Source organism: Tiliqua scincoides, chromosome 7 (genome assembly GCF_035046505.1).
Source record: "Tiliqua scincoides isolate rTilSci1 chromosome 7, rTilSci1.hap2, whole genome shotgun sequence".
In the NCBI taxonomy this organism is placed as follows: domain Eukaryota; kingdom Metazoa; phylum Chordata; class Lepidosauria; order Squamata; family Scincidae; genus Tiliqua; species Tiliqua scincoides.
The window spans coordinates 6,156,829-6,174,757 of record NC_089827.1 but is presented as its reverse complement, the minus strand read 5'-3'; the positions used below and the strand labels follow the sequence as shown (position 1 = coordinate 6,174,757).

The 17,929-nt window shown below is 44.7% G+C and overlaps 1 protein-coding gene across 1 annotated transcript in view; it reads right to left on the bottom strand.

Moving 5' to 3' along the window:
* TAFA5 (TAFA chemokine like family member 5) overlaps nucleotides 1–16,657 on the bottom strand; it is a 297,491-nt gene extending 280,834 nt beyond the window's left edge. The window contains exon 1 of the mRNA XM_066634315.1: nucleotides 16,191–16,657. Coding sequence (XP_066490412.1) covers nucleotides 16,191–16,302 — 112 coding nt within the window. The 5' untranslated portion in view covers nucleotides 16,303–16,657. The remainder of the gene's footprint in view (nucleotides 1–16,190) is intronic.
* Nucleotides 16,658–17,929: the final 1,272 nt, after the last annotated feature.

Sequence of the window (17,929 nt, the reverse complement as noted above, 5' to 3'; positions counted from 1 at the left end):
ATCCATTCTCACGACATGACCGAGCCAACGCAGGTGTCTCTGTTTCAGTAGTGCGTACATGCTAGGGATTCCAGCTCGTTCCAGGACTGTGTTGTTTGGAACTTTGTCCTGCCAGGTGATGCCGAGAATGCGTCGGATGCAGGGCATGTGGAAAGCGCTCGGTTTCCTCTCCTGTTGTGTGCGAAGAGTCCATGACTCGCTGCAGGATTTGCTGCTGTCTTTTTTAATTCAGAAAAATCTCTTTTAGGAAGTATTGTTAGAGTGAACACAAAACATAAGAAAAGCCCCCACTGTTGCAGCATCTGTACTTCTTACTGTTTTACCCTCCCCCAGCTACGCTACTGCTCCTCAGGGAACCACAATAAATTTGAATTTGCAGGAATGTTCACTTACGTGGCATACCATGCATTAGAAATCATTTGCCATACAAATCTCTGTTCATACAGTATCTTCCATTCCTTAGCTGTGATGTTAAAGGTGACATATTAAATTCTTCAATTTAATGCATTCTTTCAATGCATCACTGCAGATCTAGAAATTTAAGTGAAACACAACTGAGGAGGGAAGGTCAGAGCCTCTCACAAGTATACAAATCAAGGAATACTGGCAGATCTTGTTCATATCCTGCTTTTTTCTTTCATCATGGATCTCAATGCAGTGTACATGAGGTTCCAGGAAGTCATTGATCCAGGCAATGACCAGTCCTTTGCTTCAACAATGTGTCTGTATCATATATCTTCATATTCATGCCCCAGGACCTCCCAAAGAAAAGTTGTGCTGTTCAATTGTTACACTTAACCAGAAACAAACACACTTTTGAAAGAAATGTCCAGCTTCCTGTATCTCACAGTGACCCACCAGATGCTTCAGGGATCACTTAACCACTAGCTGCCACTGTGGGCATCAGAATTTTCAAAATGGACAAAAAAGTGACTTCCGTTTTTAGGATAAAACCAGAAGTGACACTCTTAATGCCTTATAAGGCATTGGGAGACCAGAGAACATGGGGGGGCACAGATCCAATCTATCGTTAAGTAAAACCACAGACATAGGAGCCACAGATATGGGGGCCGCCTGTATAATCAACATTCTGGTACTATATTTTATCAAACCTTGCCAAACATTCCAAGTGCCTCTGTAAAGTCATATGGGCTAGCTAGACAGTTTCTCTTTTGCTATCTTAGCAATGTGTGCCTTCGCCATTAGTCATCGTAAATCACAGCAAATGAATGCTTTCTCTTCATCGTCTTTCATAATCTGTAACTGAGTTAAAGGGAGCCTATTCAACAGTTTGCAATGTGCTTCATTTAGGAGATGATCTTTTTCAAAAGATTTGTTCCTTGAGTAGCATTTACCATTCATGAAAGTGTTGGAAATTCCAAAAGCTTTCCTTATAAAAGTTTTAGGTAGATCCGGATGGACAAACTTTGAACTTTATAGGGATCCTGAATCTTTAACGATTGTATAGAAGAGGGAATTTCAGCAGGTATAGCTTGTCACCTGTGAGATAACAAGCTGCACCTGCTGAAATTCCCTCTTCTATACAGTTGTTAAAGATCCAGGATGCCTAAAGTTCAAAGTTTGCTCACCCCTGAGGTAGATCCAAAAGCTGCAAAACCTTGTAAGAGAGAGGAAGGAGTCTTCACAGAGATGGCCCTTTTATGCCCTTCTTGGTGATGCTCTCCAGAAGGGGAAAGAATAGCTGGGACATTGGGGGGTTGAAACATGCTTTGAAATGAAAAGATTCTTCCTGTATGTTTGATCTGCATATTGAAGAATGCTGAGGCAAGTCCTATAAGAGCTGATAGCATGCAGTTATGAATATCTATACACTGCCTCTCAAACAAAAACTATGCCAAGACACCTTCTGTGTGACAATTTCCTCCTTCCTATCCTGGTTTGAGACAAGGAATTGTTTGCCTTTTTAACTAGAGGAAATTACCATGCAAGAGGAAGTCATTACCCATGCAAAAGGGCTAACGTGCAAGCCTGACCGCCTGGAGAGTTCATTCTGATGATATAAAACCATGGTTTGGTGTAGTATCAGAATCAGCCCTCTTACTTACTTAACCATACTTAAATGTTAAGAAACCATTAAGTGATTAGGTCGTTCACATATGGCACAGAATGAACTATTATTAATCTTAAATTATTATATGCACCTCATAACATACTAATGGATAATGAAGAATGCCATAAAAATAGAGAAGGAAAAAAGAGTTTAAAAAAAAATCAAAAGGTGGCATTCTTAAATGCTGGAACACCAGTTTCCATGGAAGCAAGAATGAGTCTGATCACATAATGAGCTAAATTATCAGCCCTAGGTGTTTGGCTTATTATAAACGGGGGTGGGAATGATTAATTCTTATATGGTGTCATTCATGCACATACAACCCCAAATGCCATCTGGTATAACTGCTTAGTTTTTATCACATCCCTAAATATGAAAAAAAAAAAAAATACTATGGTTGTCTATATAATTTTCTCCTCTGTGTGTGTGTCACGCAGATAAGTTATTTATAGGCTCATAATCAACATGGCAAAGTTGTTTGTTTTTTTTAAAGTGCTGTCAAAAGCCATAAGTCTTGTTTTTAGAAAGTGATGTTCTAAAATATCATCATAGTCATTTCTTCCACCAGTACTCTACAATGGGTCGCATATGTCTATGGGCACAATCTGAGGGCGCCCTTGGGCCGGTGCAAGCCCCTTTCGCCGGCCCAGAAGGGTCACAAACATGCTGTAAAGCACATTTGCTTCTCCTCTAGAGTTGGCTGGGATGGCGCGGTGACATCTACTGGCCTGCGGAGGCTGCATCCAGCTTCCACATTGACTGGCAGGGAGCCTTGCATCGGCCGAACTCGGGAGGGAGACGTTCCGGGGAGGGCAGGCAGAGGGCGATCAAGGAGCAGCAGATATGCCGTATCTTAGCCCCCGTTCTGGAGCAGCTACAAGCCACCTACAGAGGTGGCGCAAGCCCAAGGAGACGCATTGGGGCTGTAGTGGCTTACCTCAGGTAAGAGGAAGAGTTTCCCCTTACCTGCAGCTACGTCACTTTGAGCCTCAATCTTGTGCTGGATACAGCGCAGGCCTCCTGGCCTGCCTGTTCCAGTGCAAGATAGGATAGCACTGCACATCACTGAAGTTTTTTTGCCCTTGATTATTGTACACATGTGCCCTGGTAGCTGAACGCATGAATTAAATGCACTAGAAAGAGGTATTCTCATAATTAAAAAAACCATCAGGCAAATCACATACAATGCAGTTATGTTCCTGGTTTCCTGCTGCTTCAACGCCAGGAACATAAATACCACCAACCCCAGAAGTAATTGCAGTGACATGACGACATTACCATGATTACTTCTGGTATTTTTTGAACAGTTGCTCATCGCTCTGAACAACCTTTTTTTTTTTTTGCTCTATTTTCAAAGCAAAAAGCGTTTGTGGCTGCAGAAGGGCAGTGGTGGCACTGCAGGGTGCCACCTGGGAGTATTTGCCCCTATCGACCCCCCCCAGGTATGCCAGTGTAGACTTAGCTCTACAAGAATGAGCTCTGTGCTCATAACTACTTGCCAAGAATGTATAAATAAATATTAAAAAGAGATTGTATTTTGAGTGATGAGGTCATCTACAAGAATATAAATCCAACAATAATATTGAACATGGAAACCACTGATCTCTCAGATTCATGTAAGACAGTCGCACACGTTAGAACTGTGACAGTCGAACACGAACGTTCGGTTTTTTGTTATAAATATCCTCACTGTATTGTCCATGAACAGAAATTGGCAGTGAAGAGAGAATTTGACATTGACCTGGAGTCTTAAGCTAAGACTTCAAGCATCTCTGTATGAATGTTTTAGAAGGATTAGTCCTCTTCATCCCAGTCAGTCACTTGAGCAAAGACAAGTACCCTTATGTGCCACGTGAAAGGGTTTGGTAAACAGATTTAACTTCTGATACCTCTCTTCCAACACACATATTTACTTGGAAGACAGACATTTTAATGAACCTGTCTTGCAAGTTAAGTACACCAGGACACTTGTTGGTCAGTTTTAAAAGGACTGCAGGACTGGAGTTCATTATAGAGTTAGCATTGGGAATGAATGATACACCATCATGGTAATCATATTGCATGGAATCTGTAATGCTAATTAAAAAAAGAAAAGTGAATGCAGCTCAAGGCAACAGTAAACACAATTTGCATGAAACACAACCTCTTCAGCAAAACCACAAGCCAAGTTTACAGTTATTTATCATAGTTTAGGGGCAGTACATTTAAACCAAGCCCAATCCAGACAAAAAAATTGAGATACAGTTAAGTGAGTGAGACTGCAATCCTATCCCTACTTACCTGGGAGTAAGCTCCATTAACTATAATGGGACTTACTTCTCAGTAGACGTGCATAGCTCAGACCTGAACCACAGCTTTACTAACAGAGCCCTGTTATGCAGAAGTAAGTCCATCTTTTTCAATGGGTCCCACTAGCGGGTGAATGTGTATTAGGATCACTACCTATGACCTGCAATGTGCAACTCAAGTGTAGTGCAGGTTTCTCCACCCCCCCCACCCCAAACACACACACACACAAACACACTTTGGTGAAACAGCATTAGAAATATAAGGATGTTGTCCTGTCTTCTCAAATGAATAGCCTGAGGAATGACACCAGGACCAGTCATTGGGCTGGTCCCAGCTCTTCCTTGCCATACAACTACTTGTTTCTAGGGGTATGAACTGGAGTCACCACTATCAGCAAGACCCAGGCTCTGAGTAGCAGAGGCAGACAATTCAAAGGGGTTCCATTCTCATGCCTCTCAGATCTTCAGAGCCCGGCTCCATGAAAATCATGATTTAACTTTACTGGTGCCTCTAAGTGCTTGCCAGTGCATTCTCCCTTCATTCTCCCTTCAGTGCATTCTCCCTTCAGGCCAACTTGGGTGAGAATGGGGAGAAAAGTTCTCATTTGGCTCCTTATGGCTGGTGGCCGAGCTTGCACTGAAGTCATGAAATGATGATGTTGTTGGCAACCTTCATTCTCGAAAGACTATGGTATAGAAATGATGATGAAATAGTGCAAGCAAGAGCCACTAACAGTCTGCACTAGTGTCCTCTGTCATCTCTCCTTCCCCAGACCTCATACACAAAGCCATGACAGAACAGCTCAAGGGAACAGGAGGGAGTGCTCTTTTCCAAGCATTGCCAGAATCTCAGCTCTGACCTGACTGACCGTAACGCTAGTAACTTTGCCAGTGATAATTTTCATATTGTAATGGCCATTTTACAGACACATCTCCAATCCATTCTGAAATCCAGCCACTCTCTTGCACCAGTTACATTGCAAGACATGCTCCATAGTTGTGGAAAAACATGTGGTACTTTAGCCCGGGAAAGCAACACTTTGGGAAGTTTAACCTAAGTTCTGAATTAACCCTATGATGCCATTCTTGTTGGTAGAATAGACAGGAAAACATTTGCCTCGTATAGAAATTTTAAAAAAACACGAATTCTTATATGAAAAAGTACTGCTTGACACAAGTGGAAATAGAATAATCCATAAAGGTTCAGAAGACATGTACAAGGCAAGATACAAAGGGCAGATTACTGCAAGCCAAAAAAAAAATCCTTCAAAAATTCTGGTAAGAGCAGGAGAATATTTAAGAAGAAGAAAAAAAAATCAATTACAGTCCCAAAGCATTTCAAGACAAGTAAGTCTACATCTGAAGATGAAACAATGGAAACTTAGTGAAAACACTTCCAAAGGAGCTGTACTTGCCTAGGAAATGGTACTGCATTGATCAATGTTAACTAGGGCTACAGTCCTATACACACTTTCCTGGGAGTAAGCCCAATTGTGCACAATGGGACTAACTTCTGTATAGACGTGTGTAGAATTGCACTGTAAATTTCAGCAGTTGGGGAAAGAATTCTTTTCCATGATTCTATGTTTAAGCAGTGGTAATAACTCTTTAGACCAGCAGTTCTCAACAGTGGCTCGTAGCCCAGTTTTTGTTGGGTCGTGAAACTGACAGAGCAGATTAGGTTACATGCATCAAGAGATAAACAAGCTGCTATGGGGCGGCTCTGTTGCCCAATCACCATTCTAACCACACCCCTTGGTATTAATAAATCTCTAGGGCCTCCAAAAATTTTGGGAACCACTGAATTGTATAGGAGTACAGCCTTAAGCTCTGCATAGAATGTTCTTCGCCCTAATAAATATATAAGGAATGGGTTTGGTAACCTTGGTGAAGAAAAACTACTGTGTGCATATTCAAAAATCCTCCCTTCCTTGCCAACAGTTCATTTATTCCATTTACAAATAGGTTTTGAAGATAACTGCAGGAGAGCTTCTGTTCAAATTAAGCTTTGGACAGTACCATGTAATCAGCTATGCTGCCTTTATTCAGAATATTTTTCCAGTGTCAGTTTGGATACAGCAGCTGACAGGTGGTATTTTGTAGAGGTCATTAATTTTAAAGTACCTTTTTTTAATTCAAAAGTATGCCCTCTTTAAAAGAGCATCTGGGATGTCATATAAAAGATATGGCCATTTTTATGCTTTGCTTTTCTAATATGATAAAGCGATCATCATCATAATATTTTGAAATATCTATAATAAACCTGACAGAGATTGAACAGACTGAAGGGGAAAGATTGCCTTCTGGGGAAAAAAGAGAGAGAGAGAGAGCGCAAATATAGGCATCCCTCATATCCATGGGAGATAGGTTCCTCCCCCCCCCCCCCGATACTGGAAACAGTGGATAAGGAGGACCCGATCTCCACAGTTCACCTTACCTTCTTGCACCCCATTACTTTGTTTAGCTTCATTACAGTCACACGAAGTGAGAACATGTCTTGCTATAAGCATAAAGCTTATAGCCAGACAAACAGGCAGGCAGCCTGCAGGCTAGAGAGGAGACTAAGAGTGAACATTAACTTCCTGCTCTCTATTAGCATCCCTTCTAGGTTTGTCTAGCTATAAGCTTCCTGCTTATAGCGTTTGTTCAAGCAAGGCACCTCACTCCACACAAATATAATGAAGAAAAACAAAGGCAGTGGGGTGCAGGGGGGCCATTTGAAACCACTACTAACTGGATTTACAGATACCAGGGGATGCCTGAACACTGAATAAAAACATAGTTCTGCGAACTCTCAATTTACAGACTACCGTTGGGAAGCAGTGTCCATTAAAACAAAACAAAAAATCTTGAAATCCTTTCTCCCCAATATTCTGTTCTGCCAAATCCCAAGCCACTGGGCCTTGTAAACCAGTCCAATCAATCAGAGTTGCCAATAAGCCAAGTTACTATCCAAAGTCAGGTTCCAGGTAGGTCAGTCCAATCAGTCAAGGTATCCAAATCAAAGTCCAAAGCCAAAGTCCAGTCACAATCCAGTCTGATTCTCAATTCCATAAACCAAGTCAGTCAGCCAGTCTCCTCTCCAACCTGCACTCCTTCAAAACCCACCAAACCCTTTCTGCCTCAGGTGCTCCCTATATACCTGAGGATCTCCTTATGCTCTAGTGGCTGCAGCTGTGCAGCACACCTCCAGCTACCACCTGGGCTTTAATCCTGCATTTACTCAGAGCAAGGGGCACTGTGGACACCACACCCTGTCTCCTCGGTAATATCTTCCGCAATTCCAATACATATTCCTGCCTCAGAGAGCCCTCTTGGTTCTGCCACTGGGCTCTCTCCATCAGGGCACTTAAGAATGCAGATGTTCCTAGAGGGCCCTGGTGGAGAAGGAACACCGAAAGAGCTTTCCAAAGCACATCCCTACTTTCCTGGGCTCCACCAGACCGGTTATCAGGACAGTCTACAAAAATTCCTCAAGGTGCTCTAGGAAGAGAGACATTTCTCCACAACCTCTGGAAGCAGGTGCCCTTCAGGGAGAAAGGTGGAATATGAATCTAATAAATAAATAAACAGAATAAGTGGAAGAACATTCTCAAAGTGCCCTGGCTTCCAGTGCCAGAGGAGAAGCGAGCATCAGCAGAACCCTGAAAAGTAAATTAGCTTACCTCTAAGCCCCTTCTGGCACTCATGGCCCAAGCATATCCAGGACAGGTGATGCTGATGCACTTCCTTCACCAATACTGACTGCTATACAGCAGTCAGTACCGGTCGTAAAAGGCACTCTGGCAGCATGTTTGGTAGGTTGCTGCTAGGAATGTTGGTGGGAAGGTCAGAGTTTTCCCAACCGTACCAGAGGATCCAGAACTGCCTGCTGCCAAAGATGAGAAAGGAGGCAGAAGGGGTGGGGGAGGGCGGAATGTGGGAGGGTGAAACAACTCAGCAACATGGGTAGGGAAAGCAGAATGGGTCCGGTGGCAGCAGTGGCTGCCAAATCCTAACATCCTTGTCAGACCTAAACCTGTAGCACAGATCTATACAGGCCTGGGCCAGCTATTTAGCTAGCGCAGGTCCACACAGACTGCCCCCCATGCCAATGACTTAGCCCTGGGTAAGAGAACAACTGTTCCCTTAGCCAGAGGAGACCTCCAAAACTCCCCCTCCCAGGAGGCAGTGGTAGCCATTTTGGCAGCGGTGGTGGTGGTGGTGGTGGGGAATAGGATTGGGCTCTTAACTACCTTAGAAAGATCCCTCTGCACCAAGAGGAAACTCACTAAGACAGGGATTTTACAGATTTCTGCAACATCAGAAAGCCAACATTTACTATAGAGGTCTATTAAACTGAGGCTTCACTGCAGCAGGTTTTTTCTCCCAGAAATGTAATGGCCCAGAGCTTTAGAAAAGGGCTACTGCAGTGAATTTCAGCCACTGTGCTGTGGCACACAGGTGTGCCAAGAATGGTCTGCAAGTATGCCATAGGAGTTTGGGGGAGGGTCACATATTAGCAGGGCTAGTGGAAGATATGAGCCCGCCACCAGCAGTGCCATGTGCCTTGTCAATTGTCAAAAAACTGTTGTGCCTTGACACTTTTCGGCCCTTCTCAGTGGCCCATGAGATGAAAAGGCTTGAAAATTGCTGGGCTATTGTGACAGTCCTTTTAAAAAAGCACTTCTGTTTGTTGGGTTTGGCACAAGATAATCATGACCTTCTATCACTATGACAGCTTTTCAACATATTTCATGAATGAAGCATGTCATCTGAGTGGCCGTTATTGAAAAAGACAAGTGTTCCTTTTTATTGCGTACTTGCTAAAAGCTCTCTTAATGACAAGGAGTTATGTTCGGCCTCCCTCCCTACCTCTTCCTATTACCAAAGTATTTTCGTGCCCAAATGTAATAAGATATGAAACTACAACTTTCTCACAAGCAAGGACCTGGTTGCATTCTTATCAAGGTCCCTTCTGGCAATACTTCAGCAGCATGAGAGCTGCTGCATTTTCTTCTTGCCATATCAGTTAGTAGTGTCAAAAATGCGAGACCATATTGGGTCAACCCTGTTTCCAAGAGAGACAATCCTGCTGTAAAAGGAAGTCATGTTCTTTAACAGAGTCATCCTAAGTATGTCTACTCAGAAGTGAGCTTCACTTAGAGCCCAAACCTGAACTCTTCAAGATTGGGTTGTTAGTTCAATGGGACTTACTCCATATATAGAATGAAAGGACTGGGGAAGAGAAATGGTAGCAGTTTTCACATTATTGAGGTTTTGTCAGAAGGATTTTTAGCTACCCTACAAAGACAACTGCATCTTACTATTAGAATTGTATTTGAGGATATCATAGACACGGGTGTCAAACTTGTTTCATACAGCAGACCAAATAGCATTCATGGTGCCTGCTTTGGGCTGGAAGTGACATAACTAAGCAGGAAGTGATGTAACTGGACAGATGATGGCTGGAAATGAGCACTTTTTCTTCATACAGGAACACTTTAGTCGCAAATTACAGGAAAAAACTGCAAAACTTGATCATAAAGATATGGGACAGCCCAATTATCACCTTTTCAGTTGTACTGTCTGTGGTTGAAGAGTCTCTTTACAGATCAGTAACTGAGAAATCTTTTAAGTAGAAGATCCACTCAGCAGAAGTGGTACTGTTGAAAGGGTAGCCTGTGTGAAAATTGGGCTCCTTGGGAGCATCTTTCTCTCACCCCCTCTTGGTCTGCCCTTTCCCTGGCAGCATTCCTTGCCTTCCAAGACATCCTTCCATCTCTCCCTCCCGGAGCTTCAGCAGAAGAAGCACTTCTGAAAGGCTGGCACTAGGAGAGCCTAATTATCACACGGGTTGGATAAACATATTGGATCACACGGGTTGGAGTTTCTGTACCCATATCTGGGTTCTAGACCTTTTGTTTGACACCCTTGTCATAGATCAGGTAGGCATGCCACAATAATCCTCCAGGTTGGACTTGTAATTTTGTTACGGTTCTTCTACTGGTGCATACAATGATCCCAAAACCTCCTTACATCTGATTAAATTTCCATCAGGAAAAAAAAAAGGAATTGGCAGCTGGAAGTGCACATGTTTGTGCATGCTACTCAAAGAAAAAGTTAGTTATGGCTGAAAGAGCAGCAGTGAAACTGACAAGCTCATTCCCTACTTCTGTAGTGAGCCTGGAAGAAGCTCCTTCACTGGAGAGATCTGAAATAACTTGTCAATTTTACCTCTGAAATAAAGAAGCTTCTCTAGGGAAAACACGCTGACAGCCTAAAAAAAAAAATTGTTCAAGCAACTGGGAAGCACGTGCACCATTGTCAAGGAGGGATGTAAATATGCATACAAGTAGTTCTGAAATTCTGCAGATATCCAAGATGCCTGGCAGAGTTTCCATATATTTATGACACCACAGGATGGAACTGCAGAAAATGATATGGAAACAAAGGGACTCAATCATACAACTTCATCTAATTTCAGCAGCCAGAAGTATCCTTTGGCTGATATACAGAGGGATAACTCAAGCCATTTTATCATAGGTAAAATGGGGAGGATTAAAATGATCAATACAATTATTAGTAAAATAAATACATGCCATTACTGCATTGGAATCATATAGCAATCACCAAAATATGGACTCTCTAAAACTGAAAGGTAGGCAATACACTAGACTAATCTTTTGTTGAAATATGTGATACTATTTTATATTTCAGATACAGAAGAAGTATTTTTAGCACACCACAAATATGACAACACTGCTTCTTGGTATCTGCTTTGTGAGATAATTGCAATGTATTCTGAACCTGCCTATGTGAGATAACTGCGATGTATTCTGACGCTTCCTATAAACCTGAAAAAACCTTATGGTATATTCATAGTTTGTGTATGTGTTTTTCTTGCAAGCATGTGACTTTTTCACTATTGACATCTGAAGTTTTGAGCTTTTGACATATTTTGAGAAATTACATCAGTCATTTCTCTCAAGTCCATCAGAGTTTAATGAGTTTGTAGAATTAAAGTCCATTAGAGATCAGGTTCCAAATCATGTTTTGTTCTGCTGTGACAAGACTGACTGCTCAACGCAAGCACAGGATACGGTTTTATGGCATTTTTTACATTTATTTTGCTATTTGAAAATTAAACACAATTGAAAATGCAGCATAGAAAAAGATTTTATCACAGTCACTTCTTTCTAGTTCTTTCTACTGCCTCCAAGCAAAAGCCTTCATAACTCTGGTGAATTTTCCTCCAGAGGAAATGCCCGATAAAGCTTTATCACTATAGCAACTAACCTAATTGGTCTAGTACAGGTTTCTCCTTCAACCATTGGGTGGAGCTACTATCCCTAAATATAAACCAAATATTTAAGGAAAGAAAACTGTCAGATTACCATTTCTCAGGACTTGAAGGGACAGCTATAATTTATCAAAATTAAAAAAATATGTATGATTATAATAAAGTGCCAATCTAAAGGCTCTCAAAAGAATTTTATGAACTAAATTGAAATTACAATGTTCATCAGCTATATCCTCTCAAAGACACAAAGCCACCCTAAGTAAAAATATTTTTAATACAAACAGTTGAAACAAGGAGAAGGAACAATGTTTCAATTACACTTAAGAACTCTGTCAAATCCATAATGGTTAAATGCGCAAAGTCTGCATTCTACATCTGCTTTTGCTGTAATTTCTTTGAGCTAAGGTTGTCACACATTGCCTATATGTTGGTTTCTTTCTTTTTTTTCTAAAGTGTATTCAAGAGGTGTATAGAGAGTGTTGCTGATGTCCATGTTTTAATTTCCTAATTATGTTGACCATAAATATTTACTAAGTTATAATTAAATTATTTGAATATGTAATATTCAAAACACACAACTTTTTATTTCAGTACCTGAGTAGGAAGAGAGACTCTTTCAACATGCATCCTATTAAAAGTGATGGAAGTTGTTGACACAGGCTGCATTAGAATTGCTTTCCTTCACACCACACAGACATACAAAACTTTTAGTGTTCTTCCAGACAAAAAATATAGGTTACTAACAACTCTTCTAAACAGGCAGGCACTATGCAAGTTATAATTGTGCATTCAGTCATTAACAGTGCAATCCTATTCTACTGTACTCAGAAGTAAGTTCCACTGCATCTACTGGAACTTACTCTTAGGTAAGCATGGATAGGATTACAGCCTAAGAGCCAAATCCTATCCAACTTGCCATGCCAATGGGATGTGCACTGCATCCTGTGGTGGGAGGCTAGTTATGGAGGCCTCCACAAGGTAAGGGAATGTTTGTCCCCTTACCTCAGAGTTGCATTGCTACTGCATCGGCACTGGAAAGTTGGATAGGATTGGGCCCTAAAAGTAAGTGGTGGAATGTTTCAACACTGCATATTTAAACTGGGGTTTCTCAGAGTTGTAGGGCTTCAGACAGACACAGCATGGTTTAAAATAGATTTGTCTAGTATTTGCTTAGTGAAAAGTTAATCACAACACAGTCTTATCTACTCAGAAGTCAGTCTGATTGAGTTCAGTGGGGCTTACTCTCAAGAAAGAATTCAGTTTGGATTCCTCTACCAAGGCTATAAAAACATTTCAGTGAGCCATGACTGCTTAATTCTTTCTGAGTTCCATGACACTTGGAATCTTTAGTTACTGTTACCTACTACTCTTTTAGGCTTGTAATAACTTTTGTAAAATATATTCAGTAATATTTTGTTTTATTAAACTTATTTTTTTATTGTCGAACAGCAAATTGTAATTAAACATTATCATTTGATTTTTAACCAGAATGAATTCCTAAAATGGAAATTTGAATTAAAAGCGTTTTTACTTTAAATGGTAGCTTATACGTGACTATGATTATATATTCAGATTGAAACTCTGTGTTTTTACAATCAATAAAAAAATAATTGCATTTGGGGTATTGTAAAGAGTAACTTAGAAAGACTTCTAAATCTATTGTCTCTCATTGCCATGTCAAATGCTTGTTAGATGTTTAACATGGGAGGAATTTCCTCCACAATGAAACATGAGTACATTCCAATAACTTTGAAAAATGCTTCTTGGAATCCTTAAGATTCTTAGAACCAAGATGGGGAATTTTGTCAATTTTTCAAGTTATAGAAGAGCATTGTATACATTCTATAGAAGAGCATTCTATTACATTCATGCCTTTGACCACTTTCCCATCTCTACATTAACAGGAGAAGCAACATAATGTTTTTTTTAAAAAAACATTCACTAAGGCTGCAACACTATATGCATTTACCAAGGAGTGAGTCTCACAGAACACAGTGGGACCTACTTCTAAACAGACATGCATAAGAGTGGTGTGTGTGAGTGAGAGAGAGCAAAGATACACAGAAGAATACAGACATGCACTGTGATGTCAGTTTCATTTCCCTGAACATGATTTGCAGGTCATCATAAGCAACATTGTTTAATTTTTTTCTTTCTACAATAGAAAGGATCACAATGACATTCCAGCATACAGTTTTACAGTCACTACAAATGGAAAACACTGGATATAACTAAGCTTTGTTCTTAAAGACACAACTAAATAGGTATTCAATTGTGCAGTTTTCTGTGAAGCTAAGAAAATTGCATTCCCTTTGTTACTGAACAGACCAAATTGGCAGCCTTCCCCCTCCCAACGCAGACCAAATATGCCTTAGTGCACATTTGTCTGATAAACGTCACTGATCAGCATTACAAGATTTTACATCACAAACAAGATACATTAAACACATTATCTTTTAAATCGAACTGCATCCAACATGGCATACAAGCTCCACTACCAGGCACTCTGTATCCTTCAGATAAAACAGGGTCAGAAAATAGCATACACATTAAATTCAAGTAACACACTATACCAGTAGAAATATAGTAGAACTGTGGTTCCCAAACTGTGGGTCAGGACCCACTGTTGGGTTGCAACCAGATTTTTGGTGGGTCAGGTAGCAGTAGAGCCTACAATGAAAACACAGGTGATGGAAAGATCAGATAACTTCCTCAAGTCCTGGGGCTTTTCAAAAATCAGATAGCTGTTAATTGCCCTGTAAAGAGCTCCTGCAGTTTGCAAATATGTGTAAATATAGGGAAATAAATGTTGAAGAATCTTTTTTCTGGTTATTATTACATGTCAATAAATACAAATATTATTTCATTCTAGATTTTTTAAGTCTAGGTGGGGGCCAATAGATTGTCATTGTAAAAAGCGGGTCCCCGTGCTAAAAAGTTTGGGAACCACTGTAGTAGAATATATTCTAATATTATATTGCTGAAATAATACTAAGGAAAGTCAAATTTTGTTCTCTTACAATTCAATAATGTAGTGCAACATGGACTGAGCTATACATCACTACACGCAATGTTGGAGGTATCAAGTCATCAGCCCAAGAAGCAAGTTTTCTGTCACTGAAGGAAAGCAGCACAAATGTATTTCTGAATTACAAGTACCTGCAAAGCGGGAGTTGGGATCAGGAAAAGGGTATGGACAAAACACCATAAAAAGAAATCTGCTTTCAGTTAGAGATAGTAAATAAAAGAATTTGGAACACTAATTTCAGCTACACAAGAACTGGCTGGGTCACAGATCCAAGCAGTGAGCCCAGTGGCGTAGCTAGAGAGGGGGCAAAGCACTAAGTTTTGCAGGGAGCCACCCTGTGTTATGCAGATGGCCCCTTCCCTTCAGAGCCATTCCAGGTGTGGGGAGGGGGCAAAAAGGAGGTGAATGCTTTAATGTGTCAAAGAGACACAGGGACATGCACAGGGATTTTTGCAAAGAAAAGTGAACACTGCAACTTCTTTCACATCTACCCATGGTCACAATGACCCAATCGTAGAGTACACTTTTCTTTCCATCTCTCTGTGTACGTGCAGATGCAACCATGAAAGCAATGCTGATATCAAGGGGTGGGCCCACCTGGACACACTCCAGGGGCCGAAGGGATCCCAGAGGCCCTACCTGTTTGCTCCATCTCTGCTGTGGGACTTGCAGTAACCAAGAACAGCAGTTTTTAAAAGACTTGTGTATACAATTAAAATCTAGGGTCACCAATTTCACTTGCAGTTGCCAATAGAGGACTCAGGCAGACAAGACCCATTAGCAGCTCAGCATATTTTCCCCCTCCCAGTGGTGTAGCTGGAGGGGGTGCAAAGCACTAAATTTTGCAGGAAGCCTCACCACAGCATGCAAGGGGTCCCATTTTGCACATGCCTCTGTTTTGCCCTCCCCGTGGCTCTGAAAGGAAGACAGAGGGACCCTTTTTTACGCATAGTGAGGCTCCCTGCAAAACTTAGTGCTTTGCCCCCCTCTAGCTACACCACTGAGTGAGCCTTTCTGCTTCCATAATAAGCAGTTTGGGGATTGAAGAGCACCAGGGTCTTTGGGGCAGCTTGGCCTATATAAACCTCATGTGCCTCTGCACCCCATCCTAGGCATGTCTTCTCAGAAGTAAGTCACATGATAGTCAATGGGGATAGAATTGCATCCAGAGAGCCCAAGCCTATGCATGTCTACTCAGCAATAAGTCACGTTATAGTCAATGGGGCTTACTCCCAGGTAAGTGCGGATAGCACTGCATCCTGACAGCCCAAGCCTAGGCATGCCTCCTCAAAAGTAAGTCCCATTCTAGTCAATGGTGCTTACTCCCAAGTAAGTGTGGCTGGGGCTGCAGCCTGAGAGCCCAAGCCCAGAAGTCGCACTAAAGTCAGTGGGGCTTACTCCCAGGTAAGTGTGGCTAGGACTGCAGCCCGAGAGCGCGCGCCTAGGCACGTCTACTCAGAAGTAAGCCGTCCTGCAGTCCCTGGGGCAGCCTGTGTCCCCCGCGGCACGCCCGGCACTTACTGCAGTAGGCGATGAGGAGGCCCAGGAGGATCATCACGGCCCAGAAGGTGGAGGCGGCGCCGGGCAGGGCGGGGGCATCTTTCCTGCGGCCCCTCCTGGGAGTCGGAGCCATTGAAGCCGCCGCGTCCCGCCACCGAGCCCCGCAGCTGCGCACGCCTCAGCGCCCCTCGCCACGTGTAGTAATCCCAGGGAGCCGCATCTTCCAAGCGGGGCCGGGGGAAGGCGCAGCAGCCGCCCTCAGGCAGCCCCCGACGCCGCCAAGGGGGGCATCTCTCCGCAGCCAGCCCGGGCTCTCAGTGGGGGGCCACCTCCGGGGGGGCTGGGGGAGGAGGGGCACCCCCGGCACGCGCCTGCGCCTCAGCTGGGCGTCCAGCTGCCGTCCAGTCCAGGCAGGGGCGACCTCCTGGTGGGCTGGGAGGAGGGAGACCCCGCCGCGCGCCTGCGCCTCAGCTCCAGTTCAGTCCAGAGTGTGGTCGACCAGCCGACCAGTCCAGACAGAGTCCTCCTGCCACCTGCGCTTTCTGGTGGGCTTGGGGGGGGAGGGACACCGCTGGCACGCGCCTGCGCCTTAGCAGCTGTCCAGTCCAGAGAAGGGTTCACCTGCGACCTCCTGGAGAGGAGGAGGGACACCCTTGGCACGCGCCTGCGCCTTAAGTGGGCGTCCAGCTGCCGTCTAGCCCAGACAGGGGCGATCTCCTGGTGGGCTGGGAGGAGGGATATCCCGGCGCGCGCCTGCGCCTTAACAGCCGTCCAGTCCAGAGAGGGGTCCTCTCGCCACTTGCGTCCTCCTGGCGGGCTGGGGGGGAGGGACACCCCTGGCAGGCGCGTGCGCCTTAGGTGGGCATCCAGCCGCCGTCCGGTCCGAAGAGGGGGTCCTCCGCCCCTGAGAGGAGGGCGCGCCCCGCTTCTAGAGAGACATTCCCCGCCGCCTGCCCCCCGGGCGGGAAGAAGGCGCCGTCGTCGGTCCTCCTCTTCGTTTCCAGTCGGGACGCGCGAAGGGGGGCCCCTTCCCTGGGAGGGGTCAACTCCGCCGGGGCGAGGCGCCCGGGAAGGGCATCCCAGGCGCGCGAGAGCTCTCCACGGAGCGCCTCCGAGGGACCCGAAGCAGCAGCAGCAGCAGCTCTCCAAGGCGCGCGGCGCGCAACGTGCCCACCTCAGGCGCCCCCGAAGAGCCCCTCCTGGCGCCCCGCAGGTGCAGCCCCGCCGCCGGAGGGGGCGCACGGGGCGTGTCCTTGCCCCCCTCGGGGCGCCCGGCTGGCTGGGCAGCCCGTCTCCAGCCGGAGCCTCCGCCGGTCTCCTCGGAAGTACGTGCCCTTGTCCTCCGAGGGAAAGTGCGCCGGGGCTGGGCTCGGTCCTCGGCCGAGTCTCTGCCCGCTCCGCGCTCCTCCTGCCCGGCGGTGCGGCTCCGTCGGCGGAGCGCTGCTTCTCCTCCTCGGCTGGCCGGGCGACTCCTCCGCCACGCTGCCCCGCGGGTCCGCTCGCCTCCAGCCGCCTCCTCCTCCGCCCTCCCTCGCAGGGATGCTGCTGGCTGGAGCGCGCGGGCAGAGCCGAGCCGAGGCTGGCGAAGGCACGCGCCCGCGCGCTCTCTTGGCTCCCCGGGCAGGTTTGGGGGGGTGGACAGCGACTGTCGCCGGGCGTGTCTCCTGCAGCCCCCTCCCACCGGCTCTGCGGCGCTTTCGCAGGCTGGGCGCGGGGCTAGGCGGCGACAGCCGGCGCAGGGGAAGTGGCAGCGGCGTAGC